This window comes from Arvicanthis niloticus, chromosome 22 (genome assembly GCF_011762505.2).
Source record: "Arvicanthis niloticus isolate mArvNil1 chromosome 22, mArvNil1.pat.X, whole genome shotgun sequence".
Lineage (NCBI taxonomy): Eukaryota > Metazoa > Chordata > Mammalia > Rodentia > Muridae > Arvicanthis > Arvicanthis niloticus.
In genome coordinates, this window is record NC_133429.1 from 5,599,575 (window position 1) to 5,625,597 (window position 26,023).

General features: G+C 38.1%; 1 protein-coding gene and 1 pseudogene across 1 annotated transcript in view; one reads left to right on the top strand and one right to left on the bottom strand.

The window, feature by feature from the left end:
- The window catches only part of LOC143436478 (RNA-binding protein with multiple splicing 2-like), a 98,707-nt pseudogene that overhangs the window by 12,454 nt on the left and 60,230 nt on the right, over positions 1-26,023 (top strand).
- LOC143435970 (vomeronasal type-2 receptor 116-like) overlaps positions 1-26,023 on the bottom strand; it is a 30,472-nt gene that overhangs the window by 1,933 nt on the left and 2,516 nt on the right. Inside the window, exons 2-5 of the mRNA XM_076919764.1 lie at positions 7,421-7,721; positions 3,097-3,903; positions 2,473-2,700; positions 2,078-2,201 (exon numbers count right to left, since the gene is read on the bottom strand). Of these exons, the coding sequence (XP_076775879.1) occupies positions 2,078-2,201; positions 2,473-2,700; positions 3,097-3,903; positions 7,421-7,721 (1,460 nt within the window). The remainder of the gene's footprint in view (positions 1-2,077; positions 2,202-2,472; positions 2,701-3,096; positions 3,904-7,420; positions 7,722-26,023) is intronic.

A 26,023-nucleotide genomic window follows, 5' to 3' on the forward strand; every position in this document is an offset into this window, starting at 1 on the left:
AATAAAAATGTTTATTTACCTTGTACATTTATGAGACTTTATTATTTTGAGAGTAAGCAAAATTATATCATCTCTTAGTAATGTCGTATTGTATAAGAACATACCTTATACTTGGTCAATTATAGTTGTCTAAATTTTATACATAGTGTTTATGAGATGTGCCCAGTTGGGATTTCAGAGATAGTTGAATTTATGTTAGGTAAACTGAATTAATAAACTATGGGTCTGTTTTTACCTGATGACAGGGGCATAGGAATCTGTCCCCCTAAATTTTATTCATAAATGGCAAGAATTCTATTGCTCAAGGTTGAGGTCTTGTGAAGTTATTGCTGTACAAAGTCCTACTTCATGATCCTACCACTTTGGGTTTCTGTTTACACGTATCCACTTTAGGGAGGCATAGCATTTACATATATATTTAAGTTCTACAACTATGAACTTTGATCTTTATTGACATGTAAAAGAAAAAGGAACTTCCTTGAGAAACAGCATAAAAGAAATAATTTTCTAAATTTTATTAAATATAAATGACACATAGTAAGATAAATAGGGAGAATTTTTCCCACCTAAGAGTTATATATTCCACTGTGATATGTGCTGTTACTTTGATCTCAATTCATACATATTATGTATACTTGAAGAATTATATATTTCCAATATTTATACTTTCCATTGAGAAATATATTTTTACTTAGTCTTCTATTATTTTATTAATATTATTGACTAGAAACAAAGGCATATGCATTAATTTTTTGTGAAGAAGAAGGAGAGGAGAAGCTAGGTGATGAAAGAGAGATAGAGGGGGGAAACAGGGAAGCAGATGTTTATGTATCTCCACCAGTCAAAGATAGTTGATATATCTAGGTTGGGTAGTGGGTTACACCTCTGATTGAACAATACCAAACTTATAAAGCCTATGATTAACATTTCTTAAAAAAATGTATAAATGCAAAAAGGAAAAGGGGGCATGGGATAGGGGTTTTCTAAGGGGGGGGGGAATGGGGAAACGGGATGGTATCTGAAGTGTAAATGAAAGATCTAATAAAAAAAAATAATTTCATATCTTATAAATACCAAAATTCTTTTTTTAGTTTTCATATACAATACTACAAGCAAAATTCTATCCAATAACTTTATGTTAAGCCAAGAGTGAGTACATTAGTAATTACATTAGTTGTATATTTATTAGATAGTGTCATCTTCATAATAATTTTATGATATCTTTCATGTACTACATTATTCTTAGCTCTTTTCTTCTGACATTATACACAAGCCATTTCACAAAAACTCATTAATATTGACTATCTGTTTTCACATGATATCTCTACATCTGCATCCAGCTTCTTTGACTTCAAATTACATTAATTTTTAATATAATTCTGGACATAATATTTTCTAATACCTAATTATTTATAATGATTCTATAATAATATACTTTAGTTACCTAATATATAATCAATATTAATTTAAAAACTGGCCCTTGTCTCACAAGTACGTAACTACAATTATGTCATCTCATAGCCGATTTGCCTATATTCACTTCAGTTTTATAGCTTAATCACAAATATTATTGTCATGTGTCACCTCCATCACTGACCTGTGAACAATATGACAACATAAAATACAGCATATCCATTGGTTTTATGCTTGACATGATAGTTGGCCTTTAAAAGAATGCATATTTCTTAAACTGAACATAAAATCTTTGAGCACTTGATCATTTTTAGTAACCTATCTGTGATAGGGCTATTAAAGATTTGTATTTTCAGTATGATCTATATGTTGGTGGAAACAATATCAAGTAATAACTTGGGAAATTTCTGAGAAAAGTGATACTTGCCACAACATTTAGCTCTCAAGCCTATTTATCTGAGGAAATACACTTTTTCATGTTTCTTGTACTAGTCAAGAAATGTGACAGAAGAAATAGTGTGAGTGCTTTATCTAGGAGCAATACTACTTATCATATAAATTGAATGAAATAAAATCCTATTTTATCTCAGGGTTTTTCATGTATATAATGCATATGGAACAAGATAGTTAATCTGAAGAATTTTCTCCCAAGGCATGCAATGACCTGTGGTGTTGGAAATCTCATTGGCAGGACATCGGGAACAATCAAAACAGCAGTCTGCTTTTCCTTCCTGGTGATATTTCTTGAAACCAGGATGGCAAGGCATACTGCACACAGAAGTGGAAAACTGAGAAAAATCAGATATGTGTTAATAACAGAAAAATTTTTCATACTTAATATCTTTTAACATATTGACATATAAATGAACTTATTTTCAGTGTACTTTAAATAAAATGGAATGTTACCAATATATAAACATAGATTCTACTACATAATAGCATATATATTTAAATTAACTCATGAAAATATATACTTCTCAAAAATGAAAGAGGAAATCAAAAAGGGGAAAAAGTGCCACTTTAGGAGTTTAATTAAAATTAAAATTTGACACAACCTACCTGTCTACTTCCTGTGGTCCACTCTATCATGTCTTCAGATAAGAACAGTTGTTGATCATGTGCAAAATAAGGAGAAAACTCTCCTACTTTCACCTTTAGTACATGACTTTGTGGAAAATTCAGAATGTTGAGGATGTCATAGATTGCTTTGAATTTCCCTTCTTGATTAATATTTACTAGGTCTCCTACAGGATTAATGAATCTTACATTCTTCAGAAAGGCATTTACCTTAAAAATGTATAACATTATGATTAAATATGTTTACACATTGAGGCAGAAATATTCTTTGGAGAAAATGTTTTAACTTTTTAATCTCTCTTTCAAAATGCAACCTTAATACAAATAACTAACAAACATGGTAAAATGATATTACATGTGTTGGGGGTTCATTTATGTATATTGGGTCTCTCACTAAACATAAACCTCACTGGTTTATAGCTTTGCTCATTAGCCATTGAACTTTATATATATGCCAGGTTTTTTTCCTTTCCAATACTGAGATTACAAGCAGACACACCCATGCCCAGTTTGTAAACTAGATGTTGGTATTAAATTTAGGTCATAATTGATGTGGAGTATGTTAATTTTAAATGTCAACTTGCCACAATCTACAGTCATATTTACCTGCATACATCTAGGTATTAGCCCTTTCCAACTTTCCAATAATTGAATATCTACTTGTTGAAGATGCATGTTGTGAAAGGCATGGGCCACAGCATACACAGCATTATATATGTTGTAACGCTCATCATTCATGGCCATGTCAAAACTGTGCCATGGTAACCATTCCAATGTGGTATTAGATGAGCAATGATTCAGTGTTTTACAGTCAGATACAGATAGTGAACAGTTAAAATAAATCCATCCCAATCTCACCAGAGAAACATCTTCTGGGTAAGCAGAAAAGTTTGTTCTCTGAATAAAATGTTTAAAAGTAGAAATCTCTTGATAATGGTGTGACAAAGACAAAGTCCCATGGAAAGAGTCAGTGGCAAAATCTCTTGATCTTGAGATGACATCCCATTGTGAGGTGGTGACCCATAATCTCCGTATGCCTAAAGTTTCCCATCTTCTAAAGCTCACTTCTAGAGTCGAGTTTATGTTGCCATAGATGATGACAACCTTTGCTGATGATGTCATTATTTGATAATAGTAAGTCTCAGCCCTTTCTATGTATAACTGCATGTTTACTGGGATCACATTCACAAAAGCTAAGCAGACTTCATTTATCTTCATTTCTCCTTTCATATCTGAGAGAAACTGAACACCCTGGTCATCATCTAAGATAACCAGCCCCACCCATTTCCAGCTGAAATGAATCATCAAGGATACCATGGCAAGAACTAGGCTTGTGTCCTTTGGGGCGATCTGATATAGATGAGGAAACATATCATGATCAGTCAGACTACCATGAAATGGTCCATATGTAACCTAAATAGAACAGAACACCAGAAGCAACATGAGAAACTAGACTGGCAAGAAGTTAACTCTAAGATCTGAAATTCAAAAGCACCATTTGCAAATAGGAGGAAGGACTATTTGTTTACCACATTGAAATAATGTTTTTCTTCATTTAAGTTGGAAAACTACTGACATTTCTCAGTAGTTTACAAAATCCTTATTTCTGAAATTTCTATTTTTCTATCAAATTAAAGCAACAATATTACTTTGAAATGGGTTCAAATGAAATGTGCATTCTTTTCTTTGTAACAAATTATGGATATTCAAATAAACAGAGACACTAACTCAGGATCTTTCAAATATCCACAAGCTGCATGTCCTGAGCTCCATCTTCCACTGGTGTGTGCCTTCACCAGTGGGTCACAGAGCAGCACACAGCACTCCATCCCATCCCACAGCTATACCTGCCTCCTAAGAGGTATGCTCTAACCTGATACACACAGATGAGACCTGACCACCACCCCACCCCCAATATCCTTACCTGCAGGGATGCAAGCCTAGAAGCCAGTCAGAGTTTCATCTGCATTCCAGTCCATACCTGCAGCAGCAATGATCATGGAGCAGCACACTATGTCCCACCCCATAGTTCTGCCTATGTCTCAAGAGTCCAGCTCTAACATGACACACACAGCATTCACAGACCAGTACACTACTCCCCAGTCTACATCTCTGCCTACTTCCCAAGAATCAACCTCTAACCTGACACACACAGTATTTACAAATCAATATACTTCTCCCCAGTCCATAGCTCTTCCTGGCTCCTAAGAGGTCTGCTCAAACCCAAAACCTACAGCTCCACCTGCCTGGCAGGAGGCCTGCTTCAATGTAGGACACTCATGCTAACCGAAACCAGAAACAACTAGATGGTGAAAATCAAGTCAAGAAAATAATCAGCAAAAGCCAGTGCAATATGGTACCATCAGAACCCAACTCTCCTTACTACAGCAAGCCCTAGGTATCACAACACACCTAACGAGCAAGACAACAATCTTAAAAACCATATTATAAAGATGATAGAAGCCTTTCAAGAGGATGCAAATAATTCCCTTTTAAAAATACAGGAAAATGCAATCAATCATGTAAAAGCCATTAAAAATCAAATAGAGAAGAAATACAAGAAAATGAAACCAAACAGGTAAAGGAAATAGCTCAAGCCTAAAAAGCAAAATAGACACAATAAAGAAAACACAAAGGAAGGTAACCCTGGAGAGGTCAAAGGGTCAGAAAACGTCTTTGACAAAAACTATAAAAGAAAACTTTGCTTACCAAAAGAAAGAGATAGCCATGCACATACAGAAAGCCTATACAACACCAAATCGATTGGACCAGAAAAGAAAGTTCTCCTGCCACATAAAAATCAAAATACTAAATATACAGAACAAAAAAATGAATATTAAAAGCTGTGAGAGAAAAGGGCCAAGGAACATGTGAAAGCAGACCTGTCGCTCAGTCTTGTTTATGAAATAAAAAGTGGGGAGATGTGGAGAACTTTTGGAGCTGCTTGGCAGGAATTGACCAAGGACAAGGAAATGGGCTTCAGGCAGGAATCTGACATTAGGCTAGAACAAAGAAGTAATTTCAGGCAGGAATCCAAATCTTAGGCTAGAACAAAGAAGTAGGCTTCAGACATGAAAATGATTTTGGGTTAAGACAGAGAAGTAGGCTCAGATATTTTGGTCATCCCGATAAGCCCTTAGAAATAGTGATCACTGGCGTGATCATGGAACTTTATTTATTGCCGTGATTGTTCTTTGACTATTTGTGTTTACTGTCTTGCTTGTTCCTTGACCATTGCTAATTCCTGAACCTAGAACTGACCTTAATACTTGCATGTAATTAAAATGGTATAAAAGCAAAAAGGAGAAGGAGGGATGGGATGGGGGGTTATGGAAGGGGAAATGGGGAAAGAGGATAACATCTGAAATGTTAACAATTAAAATATCTAATAAAAAAACAGACCTTTTAGAATTACACCAGTCTTGTCAACAGAGACTCTAAAAGTCAAAAGATCCTGTACAGATAACATGCTGACCCTAAGAGAACACAAGTCCCATCCCAGCCTATGATGCCCAACAAAATTCTCAATCACCATAGGTAAAGAAATCAAGATATTCTAAGACAAAACCAAATTTAAACAATATCTTTCTACTAATTCAGTCCTACAGTTGATACTAGAAGAAAAACTCCAACACAAGAAGGGTATCCAAGAAAACACAAAAAATTAATCATCTCATAACAACCCCAAAAGAATAGAATCACATACACACCTAATTCCATATCCAACAACAAAATAACAGAAAATACCAATCATTGATGATTAATATCTCTCAACATCAATGGACTCAATTCCACAATAAAAGAACACAGGCTAACAGACTGGATATGTAAACATATTCTTCATTCTGCTGCAAAGAAGAAACACACAGCTCAGCAACTAAGATAGATTCTATCTCAGAGTAAAGGGCTGAAAAAAAGTTTTCCAAGCAGATATATCAGGTGCAAGAAGAGACAGGAGAAAGCCCAGTGGACCACGAGAAGGAATGGAAATCTGCAACTGCTTTTCTGTAGAAAGTCCAGAGACCTGGGATAGAGGAGGCTCCCAGAAGTCAATGTGGCTGAGATGCCTAATAGTAGAGGCATGGAACCTGTAGAGGCCAACTCCTTTAGCCATGCAAGACTCCCCAGTGGAAAAATAGGGATACCAACATACCCACCAAACTTTCAACCTAAAATACGTCCTGTCTAAGAGAAATGTAGGGATAGAGCAGAGGCTGAAGGAAAGTCCAACCAATAAACAACCCAACTCAAAATCCATCCCATGGGCAAGCACCAATCCCTGACATTATTAATGATGCTTCCTTATGACTGTAGACAGGAGCTTAGCATAACTGTCCTCTGTGTGTCTATACCCAGTAGTGGATGGAAACAGAGGCACATACCCACAGAAAGAGATCAGGGACACCCATGGAAGAATTAGGGTAAGGATTAAAGGCCCAGTAATAGATAATAACTTCACATGAGACTAAGGGAATCAACAAACCTGGACCCTTGGCAGATCTCAGAATCTGAGCCACCAACCAAAGAACATACACTGGCTGGAATGAAGCCCTCCAGAATAGTTGTAGCAAACATGTAGTTCAGTCTTCATAGATGTTCTGGGCCTCAGTGAGAGAGGAAGCACCTAGTCTGACAGAGACTTGATGTGCCATGGTGGGGAGATACCCAGGTGGTTCCCACTCTCTCAGATGAGGTGGGGGGGCAAGAGGGAATCAGTGAAGGAGGGACTGGGAGGAAAGCAGCATTTGGAATGTAAACAAACAAACAAACAAACAAACAAGTAAAATATCCACAAGCAACGACTGAAGGAACAGAAAGAAAGAAAGAAAAGAAAGAAGAGAAAGGAAAAAAAAAGAAAAGGAAAGAAAAGAAAAGAAAAGAAAAGAAAAGAAAAGAAAAGAGAACATTTGTTTTCAACTCTACCCATAGCACTTAACATTACCTGTATAATTTTGAAGAGCTGCAGGAGTGCCCCCACTCTGGCAGAAACTGTCCATGTTGGTCCTGTAAGTGCTACATCACAGTCACTATATTCACAGATGTAATTGGGAAAAATGTCACCAGATTTTGAAAATATATTTAGGTTATTGAGATGTGTTGATGTAATATCACACTGGTCACCAAGAAAGGTAAATCCCAAGGTAGAGTTGGGTAAAAGATTAGGGTTCTTGTTGATTTCTTCTATGGCAAAAAGCATTACCAGAACATATTGGTATGTTTTCACTGGCAAACTGAAAACAAGATACAGTAATCATTACTGACATGGCTCCAAACATAATCTTCTAATCAAATGCAATGAATGTTATGTGCTGATATTTATCCCCTAAATTCCCATGTTGATACAACTGCCTTTAAGGGAAAATTAATGTACAGTATGCTTTTAAAAACTAGTAACTCATAAAAGAGAACTACCTATAATTTTTGACATTGTGAAAGTCCATAATAAGCTTTTCCTCTGCTATTCACACTAGAATGTTGTGAAATGATCTTATTCCACTCATGAATTGTGCCTTTCTCAGCCTTGAGCAGACCAAATAGACCTTATTTACCACAATAAAGCTTAAGGACCCAGGTGGAGTCATCTGTAGCCTCCTGCAGCCACAAGTCAACTGGGTTCACCTGAAAGGGGGGCTGGGAATTGAAGGGGGAAGGAGGGCGAGAAGAGATGAGGCCAAGACAAAGTTCTCTGATCAAGGCCCCAAGCTTTAATGTTCAGCTCTCAATTTAAAGGGGAAGACCCAACCCATAACCCCTCCTGGTTTCAGATGGGTGGGATAATCCATAGTCCGTTCCAGGTCACGGCCGGAGATGTCTCAAGGCAAACCCAGGGGCAGTTCTGCTTCTGTGTTCTGGGCAGCCAAGGTGGGTAACTCCACCTAGATCCTATCACTTGGTCTGTTGTGGTAAACAAGGTCTCTTCAGGCTTGCTCATGGTGGGGGGAAGGGTACAGTCATCTGCCCTGGATGTCCATGCAACTTCCCACAGGAACTTAAAAGAATAAACTGCCCACTGAGCTTGCTTTGAGACATAATTTGGCTGAAACAAAGGATGGACTTTTTTGCTGGGCTTCCCCTATATAAATTCAGTGCTGAATATTAAACTTTGAGCCATGATCAGAATCTTGTCTTGACTTCATGCTTCTCTTGCCCCTGCTGTCTCTTTTTCATTTCCAGCCCCCCTTTCAGGTAAACTCAGTTCGTCTGTGGCTGCTGGACAGCTACAATAAATCAGAATCACACTCTTAACATACAATGAATCATCTTATGTCTTCATTTTAGAAAGAAAATTTCTCAAGAAATATAAAAAAACAAAGATTTTTCTTCTTTCTACTTGCATATCAGTGCTTGTCATGTAACTATTGAAATTAATGGCCCCATCTTAGTTCAACATTTATAAATCATATGTATCAGGAGATTTACCATATTTTTCAGAATTTCTAATTTGCCATAAAAAAGATTCTCAGATGTTTGTATGGTTTTCTAAATTTCATTGATATTTGTTTTAAAGGCTCTCTCTAGCTCTCTCTCTCTCTCTCTCCCTTTATTTCTATCTTTCTTTTATATTATTGATTTGATTGTTCTCTTTTTAATTTACTTAATTCTAATGGTTAATCAAGCCTATTTATTTTTCAAAGAACTTTCTACTTTTTTCTTTGATTCCTGTTCATTTGCTTAATTTCTATTCCATTAATTTATTTCCTGGTCTTAAGTTCAATATTCTGTCTACTAGTTTGTGATCAAGATTATGAAAATGACCTTTGCTCCTGATGAAGTAAAGCTTTTTAAGAAGTATATTACTTCATAAAGTAAGTGCATTGTATGATTTATTTGGATGATATCAGTTTCTCTCTGTTGGCAGTATTTATATTTTCAGGCCAAAAACACCATTTTAAGTTTACTTCTTAAAAAATTCATGAGGGCTTTACACTGTTAAGTGTGAAGTAAAAAACTGGAAGCCAGAAAGTGGAAACAACTCAGGTGTTTTTAACTAAAAAAAGGGATAAAGAAAATATGGCTCATTTACATAATGGAATACTACTCAGCTATCAAAAATAGTTTGCAGACAAACGGCTGGAACTAGAAAATATCATCCTAAATTAGGTGACCATGACCCAGAAAGATACACATGGTATGTACTCACTTATATGTGGACATTAGCCATAAAGTACAGGATAACCAAGCTACAATTCACAGACCTAAAGAAACTAATAAGGAGGAGAGAAGGGAGGATGCTTGAATCTCACTCAGAAGGAGAAATGAAAAAGAAATTGGAGATGGATAGGAGGAGGTAACTGGTGGGAGGAGGTGAGCAGGAGAGGGCTTGAAGAAATAAAGAAGATTGGTGAATGGCATCACTGGGATTAAATGGAGACTATAGAAGTGAACCTAACTGAGACTCCTATCAGCTGGTGATATGGAGACTGAAGTGGTCACCCCCTGTAGCCATTCAGAACTTCTAGTAGGGGGAAGAGGACATCAACCCACCCACAAAACCTTCAACCTAAAATTTGTCCTACCTACAAGATGAGCAGTGATAAAGATGGAGCAAAGATTAAAGAAATGGCCAACCAATGACTGGTCCAATTTGGGACTCATCCTATGGGAGAGAACCAACCTCTGACAGTAATAATGATTCTCTGTTATGTTTACAGACAGGTGCCTAGCATAACTGTCTTCTGAAAGGCTTCATCTAGCATAAGATGGACAAACATCAAGTTGACTTGGGGATTCTTTTGAAAGAGTGGGAGATAGCATTGACTAAGCCAAGGAATCAAGGACACCACAAGAAGACCTAGAGAGTCAACTAACCTGAGCCCATGGGGGCTCACAGAGACTGAACCACTAACCAGAGTATACAGGGCCTTTAGGAGCAGATCTGGAGCAGATATATAGCTTGGTCTTCACGTATGTTCTTTAACGATTGGAGCAGGGTCTGTCTCTGACTCTGTTGCCAGCTATTAGATCCCCTTACTTTAATTGGACTGCCTGGTTGAGCTTCAGTGGGAGAGGATGCACTTAGTCCCACTGTAACTTCAAAATCCATGATGGGGTGGTAGACAAGGGAGTCTTCCCTTTCTCTGAGGAGATGAAGGGAAGATAATGGAGTAAGGGTTTACTATATGAGATCATATTAGGTTAGAAAACTTATTCACAGAAAGACAATATTGAGCAGAAAGAACAGACATATCAAACAGAATGATTTTTATCTATCTTTCTATTTATCTTTCTATCTATTTTTACCAGTCATTCAATCTATAGAGGACAAATGTACAGAATGTTGAAATGAGAAAATAGTTGCCAGCAAAATGCAAGAAATCATCAATAAGTAGATGAATATCCTTTCACAGAAGTACAAATAACTAATAAATTTACAGGAAAATCAAAATATTTAGTATTTAAGAAATTTTAAATTGGTCCTTGCAATCTGCACCTCCACCCAGTGTGTCCACACCACACAGCTTACCTATCTCCCAGGAGGTCCACCATAACTGGAAACACAGGTGAAGCACCTGCTCCAATACCCATACCAGCTGGTACCTCCACAAGCCCAGTATACCTGGGATCTATCCCACTCAACCTGAGCCCCATGGTCCTTCCATTCTTCACCTTGATCTGCAATTGGACACGTTCTAACCCTGGATCCCAAACCTGCTTGTCTCCCAGGAGGTTTTCCTCAACTAGGGAAACAGGAGGTCTGCCTTAACCAGGGACACAGGAGGTCTGCCATAACCAGGGACATAGGGAACTTGTCATAACTAGGAACACAGGAGGTCCACCTAACCATAAAAAGCACTGAATGCCTCCTAGGAGGCCTGCTCTTCCCAGGTCACAGAAATCTACCTAAATTCAAGGAGGACAGCTCCACTCAGAAACATTCAAGCCAGTTAACACCAGAGATAGCCAGATGGCAAGAGGCAAGTGCAAAAACATAAGCAACAGAAGCCAATGTAATTTGGCACCACCAGAACCCAGTTCTCTTATCATAGCAAGCCCAGGATCCCCTAACACACCTGAAAAGCAAGATTCAGACATAAAATCCCATCTCATGAAGATGAAAGAAGCCTTCAAGGAGGATATAAATAACTCCTTAAAGAAATACAGAAAAACACAGGCAAAAAGGTAGAAGCCATTAAAGAGGAAATACATAAATCCCTTAAGGAAATACAGGGAATTATGATAAAGCAGGTAAAAGAATAGAATAAAACAATCAACGACTTAAATGGAAATAGAAACAATAAAGAAGTCAGAAATATAGAAAACTCTGAAGATGGACAACATAGAAGAGAGATCAGGAACAAAACATGCAGGTATCACCTACAGAAGATAGAAGAGAGAATCTCAGGCATAGAAGATACTTTAGAAGATATTGACACATTGGTCAAAGAAAATACAAAGTGTAAAAAGCTCCTAACTCAAGACAACCAGGAAATTTAGAACACAGTAAAAAGACCAAACATAAGAATAATAAGAATAGAAAAGGGTAAAGATTACCAGTTCAAAAGGCTTGAAAACATTTTGAACAAAATCATAGAAGAAAACTTCCCTAACTAAAGAAAGAGATGGTTATAAATGTACAAGGAGCCTACAGTGCATCAAATACATTGGACCACAAATCAAAACATTAAATGCACAGAACAAAGAAAGAATGTGAAAACTTATAAAGGAAAAAGGCCAAGTAACCTATAAAAGCAGACCTATCAAAATTACACCAGACTTCTCAGCAAAGACTCTAACAACCAGAAGATCCTGGACAGCTATCATGTAGACCCTAAGAAAACACAAAACAGGTTACTATATCCAGCAAAACCCTCAGTCACCATACATGGAGAAACCAAGATATTCCATGACACAAACACATTTTTACAATATATTTCTACTAATCTATCCCTAACGAGAATACTAGAAGATCTCTGCCCGGTCTGCTCTTGTGTGGACCCTGGATTCCACGGGAGGCATCCTGGAGGCTGGAGCGATCCCACAACCATAGGTAGGAAGACCCACACACTACCCTAAGACCATAGCTGGGCGCTGAGAGCACTCAGATTCCAGTGGATACCCAACCCTCCCACCCCCGCCCCTGCGGAATAGCACTCCACTTCTGCCCCTCTCCAGGATCTGAGGCCTGGACCAGACCTCTGCCTGGTCTGGTCTTGTGTGGACCCCGGATTCCGCCCAAGACATTCTGGAAGGTCCACTCAACCCAGAGTCACAGAGTAATAACTGAACTCAGAGCTTCAGACCAATATCCTGAAATATCCTAGAAGATCCACTGCACTCAGATCAGTGGGCACCTTATCCTGAGACATCCTAGAGGAGACACTGCACCCAGAACAGCAGACACATAGCTGGACTGCTACCTTGGAGGCACCATATCCTGAGGCACCCTAGAGGTACGACTGTACCCAGTGCAGCTGGAGAAGATCACAGAGACATCTGGACCCCGAGGAGATCAGACGCAAGCAAGATAACTGGAAAGACAGGCTTCAGTCAAAGACAGCGAGTACAAACAGCACTAGAGTTAACCAGATGGCAAAAGGTAAGAGCAAGAATGTAAGCAACAGAATCCAAAGTTACATGGCATCATCAGAACTCAGTTCCCCCATCAGAGCAAGCCCTGAAAACTCCATCACACCAGAAAAGCAGGATTCAGAATTAAAATCACTTCTCATGATGATGATAGAGGACTTTAAGAAAGGCATAAATAACACTCTCAAAGAACTTAAGGAGAACACTGGTAGACAGATAGAAACCCTTAAAGAGGAAACACAAAAATCCCTTAAGGAATTGCAAGAAAATGCAACCAAATGGGAGAAGGAATTAAACAAAACCATGCAGGATATAAAAATGGAAGTAGAAACAATAAAGAAATCACAAAGGGAGACTACCCTGGAGATAGAAAACCTAAAAAAAAGATCAGGGGTCATAGACACAAGTATCACCAACAGAATACAAGAGATAGAAGAAAGAATCTCATGTGTAGAAGATACCATGGAAAACATTGACACAACTGTCAAAGAAAATGCAAAATACAAAAAGCTACTAACCCAAAATATACAGGAAATCCAAGACACAATGAGAAGGCCAAACCTAAGGATAATAGGTATAGATGAGGGGGAAGACTCCCAACTTAAAGGACCAGTAAATATCCTCAACAAAATTATAGAGGAAAACTTCCCTAACCTAAAGAAAGAGATGTCCATAAATATACAAGAAGCCTACAGAACTCCAAATAGTTTAGACGAGAAAAGAAATACTTCCTGCCACATAATAGTCAAAACATCAAATGTACAAAACAAAGAAAAAGTACTAAAAGCAGTAAGGGAATAAGGTAAAGTAACATATAAAGGCAGACCTACAAGAATTACACCAGACTTCTTGTCAGAGACCATAAAAGCCAGAAGATCCTGGACTGATATCATACAGACCCTAAGAGAACACAAATGCCAGCCCAGACTACTATACCCAGCAAAACTGTCAATCATTATTGATGGAGAAACCAAAATATTCCATGACAAATCCAAATTTACACAGTATCTCAACACAAATCCAGCACTTCAAAGGATAATTGGTGGAAAACTCCAACACAAGGAGGGAAACTACAACCTAGAAAAAGCAAGAAAGTAACCTTCCAAAAACCCCAAAAGAAGGTAGCTACACAAACATATCTCCACTGCCAATAACAAAAATAACAAGAAACAACATTCATTTTTCTTTAATATCTCTTAATATCAATGGTCAATTCTCCAATAAAAAGGCATAGACTATCAGACTGGATACGTAAGCAGGACCCAACATTTTGCTGCATTCAGGAAACTCACCTTTGTGAAAAAGATAGACAGTAAGTACCTCAGAGTAAAAGGTTGGAAAACAATCTTCCAAGAAAATGGTCCCAAGAAACAAGCTGGAATAGAGATTCTAATATCAAATAAAATCATTTTTCAACCAGAAGTAATCAAAAAAGATAAAGAAGGACACTTCATATTCATCAAAGGAAAAATGTACCAAGAGGAACTTGCAATTCTCAACATCTATGCCCCAAAAGCAAGGGCACCCACATACATAAAAGAAACTTTACTAAAGCTTAAAGCATACATTGCACCCTACACAATAATAGTGGGAGATTTCAACACCCCACTCTCAGCTATGGACAGATCATGGAAACAGAAACTAAAACGAGACACAATGAAACTAACAGAAGTTATGAACCAATTGGACTTAACTGACATCTATAGAACATTTCATCCTAAAACAAAAGAATGTACATTCTTCTCAGCACCTCATGGTACCTTCTCCAAAATAGACCATATAATTGGTCACAAAACAGGCCTCAACAGATACAAAAAGATTGAAATAATGCCTAGTACCTTATCAGACCACCATGGACTAAGACTCGTCTTTGACATGGACAAAAACAACGGAAAGTCCACATACACTTGGAAACTGAACAATGCTCTACTCAATGATAACTTGATCAAGGAAGAAATAAAGAAAGAAATTAAAGACTTTTTAGATTTAAATGAAAATGAGGACACATCACATCAAAACTTGTGGGACTCACTGAAAGCAGTACTAAGAGGAAAAATCATAGCTCTAAGTGCTCACAAAAAGAAACTGGAAAGAGCATACATTAACAACTTGACAGCAAACCTGAAAGCCTTAGAACAAAAAGAAGCTAATATACCCAAGAGGAGTAGATGGCAGGAAATAATCAAACTCAGGGCTGAAATCAACCAAATTGAAACAAAAAGAACTATACAAAATATCAACAAAACCAGAAGCTGGTTCTTTGAGAAAATCAACAAGATAGACAAGCCCTTAGCCAGACTAACCAAAGGGCGAAGAGACAGTACTCAAATTAATAAAATCAGGACTGAAAAAAGAAACATAACAACAGAAACAGACGAAATTTAAAAAAAAATCAGATCCTACTACAAAGGCCTATACTCAACAAAATTGGAAAATCTGGATAAAATGGAAAATTTTCTAGAAAGATACCAGGTACCAAAGTTAAATGAGGAGCAGATAAACCATCTAAACAGTCGCATAACTCCCAAAGAAATAGAAGTAGTCATTAAAAATCTCCTTACCTAGGCATCCTCACTTGTTCTTTCTTCTTCATTAGCTTCATGTTGTCTGGTAGTTGAATCTTTGTTGTTTCAAAATTTGGGCTAATCTCCACTTATCAGTGAGTAAATACCACATGTGTTCTTTTGTGATTGGGTTACCTCACTCAGGATGATATTTTCTAGTTCCATCCATTTACCTAAGAATTTCTCGAATTCATTATTTTTAATAGCTGAGTAATATTCCATTGTTTAAATGTACCACATTTTTTGTATCCATACCTCTGTTGAAGGGCATCTGGGATCTTTCCAGCTTCTGGCTATTATAAATAAGGCTGCTATGAACATAGTGGAGCATATGTCTTTGTTATATTTTGGGGCATTTTCTGGGTATATGCCCAGGAGTGGTATAGCTGAGTCCTCAGGTAGTGCTATGTCCAGTTTTCTGAGGAACCGCCAGACTGACTTCCAGAGTGGTTGTACCAGTTTGCAACCCCACCAACAATGAAGGAGTGTTCCTTTTTCTTCACATCCTCGCCAGCATCTACTATCACCAGAATTTTTGATCTTAGCTATTCTGACTGGTGTGAGGTAGTATCTCAGTGTTGTTTTGATTTGCATTTCCCTGATGCCTAGGTCTTTCTTAGAAGGTGTAACTAAATACTCAAGGGAGCAAATATGGAGACAAAGTGTGGGACAGAATGTGAAGGAGAGGTTATATGGAGACCATTCCACCTAGGTATTCATTCCATGTGCAGTCACAAAAATAGACGCTGATATGGATGTCAGGAAGGGAAAGCTGACAGCAGCCTGATAAGGCTGTCTTATTAGGGGTTCCCCAGAGTCTGACATACCCAGAGGCAGATACTCACAGCTAACCATTAATCTGATCAAAGGTTCCCAATGGAGAAGTTAGAGAGTAAACTGAAGGAGCCTAAAGGGTTGGTGGCCTCATGAAGAGAGCAACAATACCCATCAGCCAGAGCTCCCTAGGGTCTAAACCACCAGCCTAGGAGCACATATGGAGAGCCACATGACTCCAGCTGTACATATAGGGGAGGATGGCCTTGTTGGGCATAGGTGGGAGATGAGGTCAATGGCACCTTGAAGGCTGAGCACTGAGTAGGGCGAGTAATCTGAGGGTGGGGAAGGGGATTGGGGGGTAGATGGGTAAACACCCTCATAGAAGCAGGAGGAGGAGGGATGGAATAAGGGGTTCCTGGGAGGTGGGGGTAATGAGGTAAGGGGATAAAATTTGAAATGTAAATATAATATCCAATAAAAGAGGGGAAAAAAAGAAAAGTGGTTAGAACCAACATCTTTAATAAAATTTCAGCCCTCTTAAAAATTATCTTGATACTAAAATTTGTTTTGAGAATTGTATATTGCAGAATGATCAGCCTTGGTGTATCTACTCATCAAGCAAGCTGGGCAGACCTGCTCAAACCTCTGAGGTCCGGGAATTCCATCTGGAGGCAGTGAAGACACAGCATCAGAGGCTTATCAATTTGCTCTTCCCCCCACTCATCTTCTAATATCTCAACACCCATAGTCAGCTTGAAAAAGCTAATGAAGAGTCAGCACCCCTATTCCCTGGGCTTGGGGACTAAGGTGGTAAATGTTGGGCTGTCTTTCTAGGGAAAAGTAGTAGTTTTGTGGGAATAGAGAGGATTAGCTAGAGTTTACTGCATAGCCATAACCTATTAGTAGAAATCTGTATAATCAGTATCAAGATGAAGATATAAATTCTTAAATGGCACCAAAAAAAAAAAAATCTCCTTACCAAAAAATGTCCGGGGCCAGATGGTTTCAGTGCAGAATTCTATCAGACCTTCAAGGAAGACCTAATACCAATCCTCTTCAAGCTATTCCATCGAATAGAAACAGAAGGAACACTAACCAATTCGTTCTATGAAGCTACAATTATTCTCGTACCTAAACCTCAAAAAGACCCAACAAAGAAAGAGAACTACAGACCAATCTCTCTTATGAATATTGATGCAAAAATACTCAATAAAATTCTCACAAACCGTATCCAACAACACATCAAAACAATTATCCATCATGATCAAGTAAGCTTTATCCCAGGAACGCAGGGATTGTTCAAAATATATTCGGAAATCCATCAATGTAATCCACTACATAAATAAACTCAAAGAAAAAAACCACATGGTCATCTCACTAGATGCTGAGAAAGCATTTGACAAAATTCAACATCCCTTCATGTTAAAAGTCTTGGAAAGATCAGGAATTCAAGGCCCATACCTAAACATAGTAAAAGCAATATACAGCAAGCCAGTAGCCAACATCAAACTAAATGGAGAGAAACTTGAAGCATCCCCACTAAGATCAGGGACTAGACAAGGCTGCCCACTCTCACCCTACCTATTCAATATAGTACTGGAAGTACTAGCCAGAGCAATTAGACAACAAAAGTAAGTCAAAGGGATACAAATAGGAAAAGAAAAAGTCAAAACTTCACTATTTGCAGATGATATGATAGTATACTTAAATGTCTCTAAAACTTCCACCAGAGAACTCCTAAACCTCATAAACAACTTCAGCAAAGTGGCTGGATATAAAATCAACTCAAAGAAATCAGTAGCCTTCATCTACTCAAAGGATAAACAGGCTGAGAAAGAAATTAGGGAAATGATACCCTTCACAATAGCCACAAATAATATAAAATATCCTGGAGTGGATCTAACCAAGCAAGTGAAAGATCTGTATGACAAGAATTTCAAGTCTGTGAAGAAAGAAATTGAAGATCTCAGAAGATGTAAAGATCTCCCATGCTCCTGGATTGGCAGGATTAACTTAGTAAAAATGGCTATCCTGCCAAAAGAAATCCACAGATTCAACGCAATCCCCATCAAAATTCCAAATCAATTCTTCATAGAGATAGAAAGAGCAATTTACAAATTCATTTGGAATAACAAAAAACCTAGGATAGCGAGAACTATTCTCAACAATAAAAGAACCTCTGGGGCATTCACCGTCCCTGACCTCAAACTGTACTACAGAGCAGTAGTAATAAAAACTGCATGGTATTGGTACAGAGACAGGCAGGAAGATCAATGGAATAGAATTGAAGACTCAGAAATGAACCCTCACACCTATGGTCACTTGATCTTTGACAAGGGAGCTAAAACCATCCAGTGGAAAAAGGACAGCATTTTCAACAAATGGTGCTGGTTCAACTGGAGGTCAGCATGTAGAAGAATGCAAATTAATCCATTCTTATCCCCTTGTACAAAGCTCAAGTCCAAGTGGATAATGGACCTTCACATAAAGCCAGATACACTGAAACTAATAGAAGAGAAGTTGGGGAAGACCCTTGAATACCTAGGCACAGGGGAAAAATTCCTGAACAGAACACCAATGGCTTATGCTCTAAGATCAAGAATCGACAAATGGGACCTCATCAAATTGCAAAGCTTCTGTAAGGCAAAGGACACTGTCAATAGGACAAAATGGCAACCAACAAATTGGGAAAAGATCATTACCAATCCTAGATCCGATAGAGGGCTAATATCAAATATATACAAAGAACTCAAGAAATTAGACGCCAAAAACCAAAATAACCCCATTAAAAATGGGGTACAGAACTAAACAAAGAATTCTCAACTGAGGAAACACGAATGGCCGAGAAGCACTTTAAGAAATGCTCAACATCCTTAGTCATCAGGGAAATGCAAATCAAAACAACACTGATACAAACAACACTTAAAAATTATCTTGATACTAAAATTTGTTTTGAGAATTATATATTGCAGAATGATCAGCCTTGGTGTATCTACTCATCAAACAAGCTGGGCAGACCTGCTCAAACCTCTGAGGTCCTGGAATTCCATCTGGAGGCAGTGAAGACACAGCATCAGAGGCTTATCAATTTACTCTTCCCCCCCACTCCTCTTCTAATATCTCAACGCCCATAGTCAGCTTGAAAAAGCTAATGAAGAGTCAGCGCCCCGATTCCCTGGGCTTGGGGACTAAGGTGGTAAATGTTGGGCTGTCTTTCTAGGGAAAAGTAGAGGTTTTGTGGGAATAGAGAGGACTAGCTAGGATTTATTGCATAGCCATAACCTATTAGTAGAAATCTGTACAATTATCGATATGAAGATATAAATTCTTAAATGGTACCAGTTTACTTTGATTACAAATTTTAAGGTTTTCATTGGTACGAGCTTCTTATTGATATAAAAGTGAGATGAATAGTGTTACTCTCATAGGCATTGTACCAGTATAACACATTTAGGAATACAAAGCTTAGACCCAGTCCTTTAACTTTTTTAAAACAGATTTGAGATGGTTAGCCTGTGAGTTAAGGGACTATAGCAAATTCATGGCTTGGAGTTTATTGTTAGGGTGTTTTCTATGTTTTATTTAGAAATCGCTGAGTGGAGTTAACAGACAACAGTCCAGATTACCTTACATGAATAGTTGGTTTTCAAAACGTCAGAAGTCCATAGAATTGAAGTGACAAACATTTCTGTATTAATGTTCATGTTGATTAGAGACCTGTCTGCTCCTGACAGCTTCCTGTATTGAATTTTAAGAAGAAATTGAGCATCTTTGTAGTTACTCCAGTTGTGGTGAGACAGCCACTAGACAAGAATTGCCTCTTTCCATCTACAGACAAATTACTGTCCAGAAAAGGACACCCTTGCAGAATAGTCAACTGATTATATCTGCCTAGACAGAGTAGTCAGCCCTTAATAATTCTGCAGTACTAAGGTCTGTCAGATGATCGTGGGCCAGAAGGCGGAAGATCAGATGCTCCAACGTTTTGTAGTAGAGGGAATGTCCAGGTGTTCAGCGGTCTCCATAAATTGGCTAAGTTTAAGAAGCTATGCTTTGTGCTTCCCACAATTATAGTTAACTCAGTCATTCTGGATTTCTGACAGGGTTGAAAACTTATAACCTCATAGTCAATCCTGGCTATTTACCTTGAGAGAAAAGATTTGAGTGGATGGTCTTCAGCTGACATTCATTCTAAAGCCAAGGAAAAAGCCAGGTTCAGAACTAAGTGATTTAGTTAGGATAGATGACAGAGGTTCTGGTTAGTCAACAAAATGATGGACTGGGTATTAGGACTATCTTGTACCTCACTGGTACAAATTGGCATAATTATGCTCTAATTGTATTTTGAGAGAAAAGTTTTATTTTAACAGGAAAGTTGATATGTAGGAGAAGCTAAGGTGGGAGGAGTACTGAGAGGAAGAGAAGGAGTAAGGAGAGGAGGAGAAGGAGAGGAGAAGCTAGGTGATGAGAGAGAGATAGAGTGGGGAGACAGGGAGGCAGATGTTCACGTATCTCCACCAGTCAAAGATAATTGATATATCTTGGTTGGGTAGTGGGTTACACCTCTTACTGAGCATTTCCAAACTTATAAAGCCTGTAATTAACATTTTAAAAAATGTATAAGTGCAAAAAGGAAAAGGGGGCATGGGATAGGGGTTTTCTAAGGGGGGGGATAAGGAAAGGGGATGGCATCTGAAGTGTAAATAAAATATCCAATTAAAAAATGAAAAAAAAAAGAGAATACTAGAAGGAAATCTGAAAAAAAAGGCGGGTAAGTACATCCAAGAAAACACAAAAAAATTAACATCTGACAACAAACTTAAAACGAGAGAATTACACATAAATAATTCCACATCCAAAAGGAAAATTCATAACACTGAGTGCCTTCTTAACAGATTGGTGAGATTCTTATACTAGCAACTTCACAGAACACTTGAAAGGTCTAGAAAAAAATAATCAAACACACCCAAGAGGAATAGATGGCAGGAAATAATCAGTCTCAGGGCTGAAATCAACCAATTAGAAACAAAGAAAATAATACAAAGAATACAAAAACCCAAAAGCTAGTTCTTTGAGAAAATAAACAAGATAGATAAACTCTTAGCCATATTAAACAGAGGGCACATAAACAGTATCCAAATTAACAAAGTCAGAACTGAAAAGGCAGACATAACAACAGAAACAGGAAATTCAAAAAAATCATCAGATCCTACTACAAAACACTATACTCAACAAAACTAGGACATCTGGATCAAATGAAAACTTTTCTTTTTTTTTTTTATATTTTATTTACATTTCAGATGCCATCCTCTTTCCCCATTTCCCCTCCCTAGAAAACCCCTATCCCATGCCCCCTTTTCTTTTTTGCTTTTATACATTTTTAAAATGTTAATCAAAGGTTTTATAAGTTTGGTAATGCTCAATCAGAAGTGCAACCCAATACCCAACCTAGATATATAAACTATCTTTGACTGGTGGAGACACGTGAACATCTGCCTCCATGCCCCCCCCCTTCTCTCTTTCTCTCATCACCTAGCTTCACCCTTCCTGTTAAAATAAAACTTTTCTCTCAAAATGCAACTAGAGCATAATTATTCCTAATTGTAGACAGATAACAGGTACCAAAATTAAATCAGGATAACACAAATCATCTAAACAGTTCCATAACCCCTAATGAGATAGAAGCAGTCATTAAAAGTTGCCCGACCAAAAAAGCCCAAAACCAGATGATTTTAGTGCAGAATTCTATCAGACCTTCAAAGAAGACATAATACCAAATATCTTTAAACTATTTCACAATATAGAAACAAAAGGAACACTACACAGTTTGTTCTATGAAGCCACAATTATGCTTACACATAAACCACATAAAGACCCACCAAAGAAAGAAAACATCAGACCAATCTCCCTTATGAATAACGATGCAAAAATACACAATAAAATTCTAGCCAACTGAATCCAAAAAGACATCAAATTGATCATTCATCACAATCAAGTAAACTTCATGCCAGGAATGCAGGGATGGTTGAATATATGAAAATCCATCAATGTAATCTGCTATATAAACAAACTCAAAGAAAAAAAAACACACGATCATCTCATTAAATACTTAAAAAAGATTTGACAATATTCAACACCCCTTTATGATAAAACTCTTGGAAAGATCAGGAATTCAAGGCCCATACCTGCAAATCGTAAAATCAATATACAGTAAACCAGTAGCCAACACCAAACTAAATGGAAAGAAATTTTAATCAATCCCACCAAAATCAGGGACTAGACAAGGCTGCCCATTCTCTTTCTATATATTCAATATAGGACTCAAAGTTCTAGCCAGGGCAATTAGACACCAAAAGGTAGTCAAAGGATACAAAATGGAAAGGAATGGGTCAAAATATCACTATTTGCAGATGATATGATAGTATACTTAAGTGACCCCAAAAATTCCACCAGAGAACTCCTAAACCTGATAAACAACTTCAGCAAAGTGACTGAATATAAAATTAACTAAAACAAGTCAGTAGCCTTCCTCTACTCAAAAAATAAATGGGCTGAGAAAGAAATTAGGGAAATGACACCCTTCACAATAGTCACAAATAATATGGTGTTATTTTAACAAAGCAAGTGGAAGATCTGTATGACAAAAACTTCAAGTCCCTGAAGAAAGAAAACCTCAGAAGACGAAAAAATTTCACATGCTCATGGATTGGTAGGATTAATATAGTAAAACTGGGCATTTTGTGGAAAGCAATCTACAGATTCAATGCAATCCCCATCTAAATTCCAAATCAATTCTTCATAGAGTTAGAAAGCTCTTTCTAACTCTCAAATTCATTTGGAATAACAAAAAAACCCAGGATAGTGAAAACTATTCTCAACAATAAAAGAACTTCTGGGGGAATCACCATCCCTGACCTCAAGCTGTATTACAGAGCAATTGTGATAAAAACAAAAAACCAAAACAAACAAAACCAAAACCAAAACCAAAACCAAAACCAAAACTACATGACTTGGGTACAGAGACAGGCAGGTAGATCAATGGAATAGAATTGAAGAACCAGATATAAACCCACAGACCTATGGTCACTTGATCTTTGACAAAGGAGCTAAAAACACAGAGAATCAATGGCTTATGTGCTGAGATCATGAATCAACAAATGGGACCTCATAAAACTGAAAAACTTCTGTAGGCAAATGACACCATCAATAGGACAAAATGGCAACCAACAGATTGGAAAATTTTTTACCAATCCTACATTCAATAGAGGCTAATATCCAATATATACAAAGAACTCAAGAAGTTAGACTCCAGAGAACCAAATAATTCTATTTTAAAATGCCATATAAAGCTAAATAAAGAATTCTCAACTGAGGAATCTTGAATGGCTGAGAAGCACCTAAAGAAATGTTAACTCTTTGGTTGGTGGTTTGGTCCCTTGGACCTCTGAGGGGTTTGGTTGATAATGTTGTTCTTCCTATAGGGTTGCAAACCCCTTCAGATCCTTTCAGTCCTTTCTCTATGGAATGGGTGAGTGGGTTCATGGGAAAGCACTCTCATAGAAGCAGAGGGATGGGGATGGGATAGGTGGTTTACAGAAGGAAAACCAGTACAGGGGATAACATTTGAAAGGTGAAAACATAAAATATCCAATAAAAGAAAAAATATTTCTATTTAGGTACTTACAATCAATTAAAAAAAAAGAAATGAAATGTTCAACATCCTTAGTCATCAGGAAATGCAAATCAAAACAACCTTGAGATTCCAACTCATACCAGTCAGAATGGCTAAGATCAAAAACTTAGATGACAGCAGATACTAGTGAGGATATAGAGAAAGAGGAATACTCCTCCACTACTAGTGGGATTGCAAGGTGGTCACAAACACTCTGGAAATCAGTCTGGCAGGTTCTCAGAAAATTAATCATAGTACTACCTGAGGACCCAGCTATACCACTCCTGGGCATATACCCAAAAGATGCTCCAACATATAACAAGGGCACATGCTCCAATATGTTCAAAACAGCCTTATTTATAATAGTCAGAAGCTAGAAACAATTCAGATGTTGGTATATAGGAAAAGTACAGAAAATGTGGTATATTTACACAATGGAGTATTCTAGCTATTAAAAACAACGACTTCATGAAATTTGCAGGCAAATGGATGGAACTAGAAAATATCATCCTGAGTGAGGTAACCCAACAACAAAAGAACACACATGGTATACACTCACTGATAAGTGGATATTAGGCAAAAATCTTAGAATACCCTCAATAAAACTCACAGAGCACATAAAGCTCAAGAAGAAGGAAGACCAAAGTGTGGGTGCTTCATTCCTACTTAGAAGGGGGAACAAAATAATCTCAGGAGGTAGAGAGTAGAGGAAGATCGGGAGGAAGAGAGGAGGGGGTGAGAAAAGCGGGAGACAGTATCTAGTATGGGAGGAGATGGGGGGAGTTGTACAAAGGTTCAGGAAACTGAACAGAGCTGCTTAGCAATGGGGGATGGAGAATTTAGGGAGCCACCAGAAAGTCTCAGATTCCAGCAAAGCAAAAGGCTCCCAGGACCCAACAGGGATGACATTAGCTGAAATACCCAGTAAAGGTGAGAGAGAACCTCTAGAGACCATATCCAGAGGGTAGGCATTGCCCCAAGGTAGAGGGATGGGCCACCCACTCCTCTACAAAATTTTAACCCAGAATTGCTCCTGTCTAAAGGAAATACAGAGACAAAGACTGGAGCAGAGGCTGAAGGAAAGGCCATCCAGAGACTGCACCACCTGGGGATTCATTCCATATGCAGCCAGCAAACCCAGGCACTATTAGAGATGCCAAGAAGTACTTGCTGAAAGGAGCCTTATATAGCTGTCTCCTGAGTGGCTCTGCCAGAGCCTGACCAATACAGATGCCCGGGCTTGCAGCCAACCATTGGACTGAGCAAGGGAACACCAATGGTGAAGTGAGGAGAACAACTGAAGGAGCTGAAGTGGTTTGCAACTCAACCAACTAAACCTTCCAGAGCTCCTAGGGAAGAAACCACCAACCAAAGAAGACACATGGATGGACTCATGGCTCCAGCTGCATATGTAGCAGAGGATGGCCTTATCTGGCATCAGTTGGAGGGGAAGCCCTTTGTCCTGTGAAGGCTCGATGCCCCGGTGTAGGAGAATGCTAGGGCAGTGAGGCTGGAGTGGGTGAATGGGGCAGCACCCTCATAGAAGCAGGGGGAGTGGGAATGGGATAGGGGTTTTGAACAGAGGAAACCAGGAAAGGGATAACATTTGAAATGACAATAAATAAAATAATCTTTTTTAAAAAAAGAAATAAAGCAATGGAAGGAAAAAGGAGAAAAAGTAGTTTTAAAGAGACAGTTGTACAGAGACAAGACTGCAGAGAGAGAGAGAGAGAAAGCTAGGCACAGGTAAGGCAAAATGTGTCAGAGAACGAAAAGGAGCCAGAAGATTATAACAGATAGCCAGAGTTACTTTGAGGCCAAGCAGAGCAAACAGTCAGAGGCTGAGAGAGAAGCCAGATTGAATGAATCAGGCTGGAGAGGACTTTGAGCCAGAACAGCTAAGTTGACCAGCCAGCTAGAGTTCAGAAATTATAAGAAAGGTGAGCCTATCCAGCAGCAATATCAGAGGCTAAAATATTCCAGGATTATATTA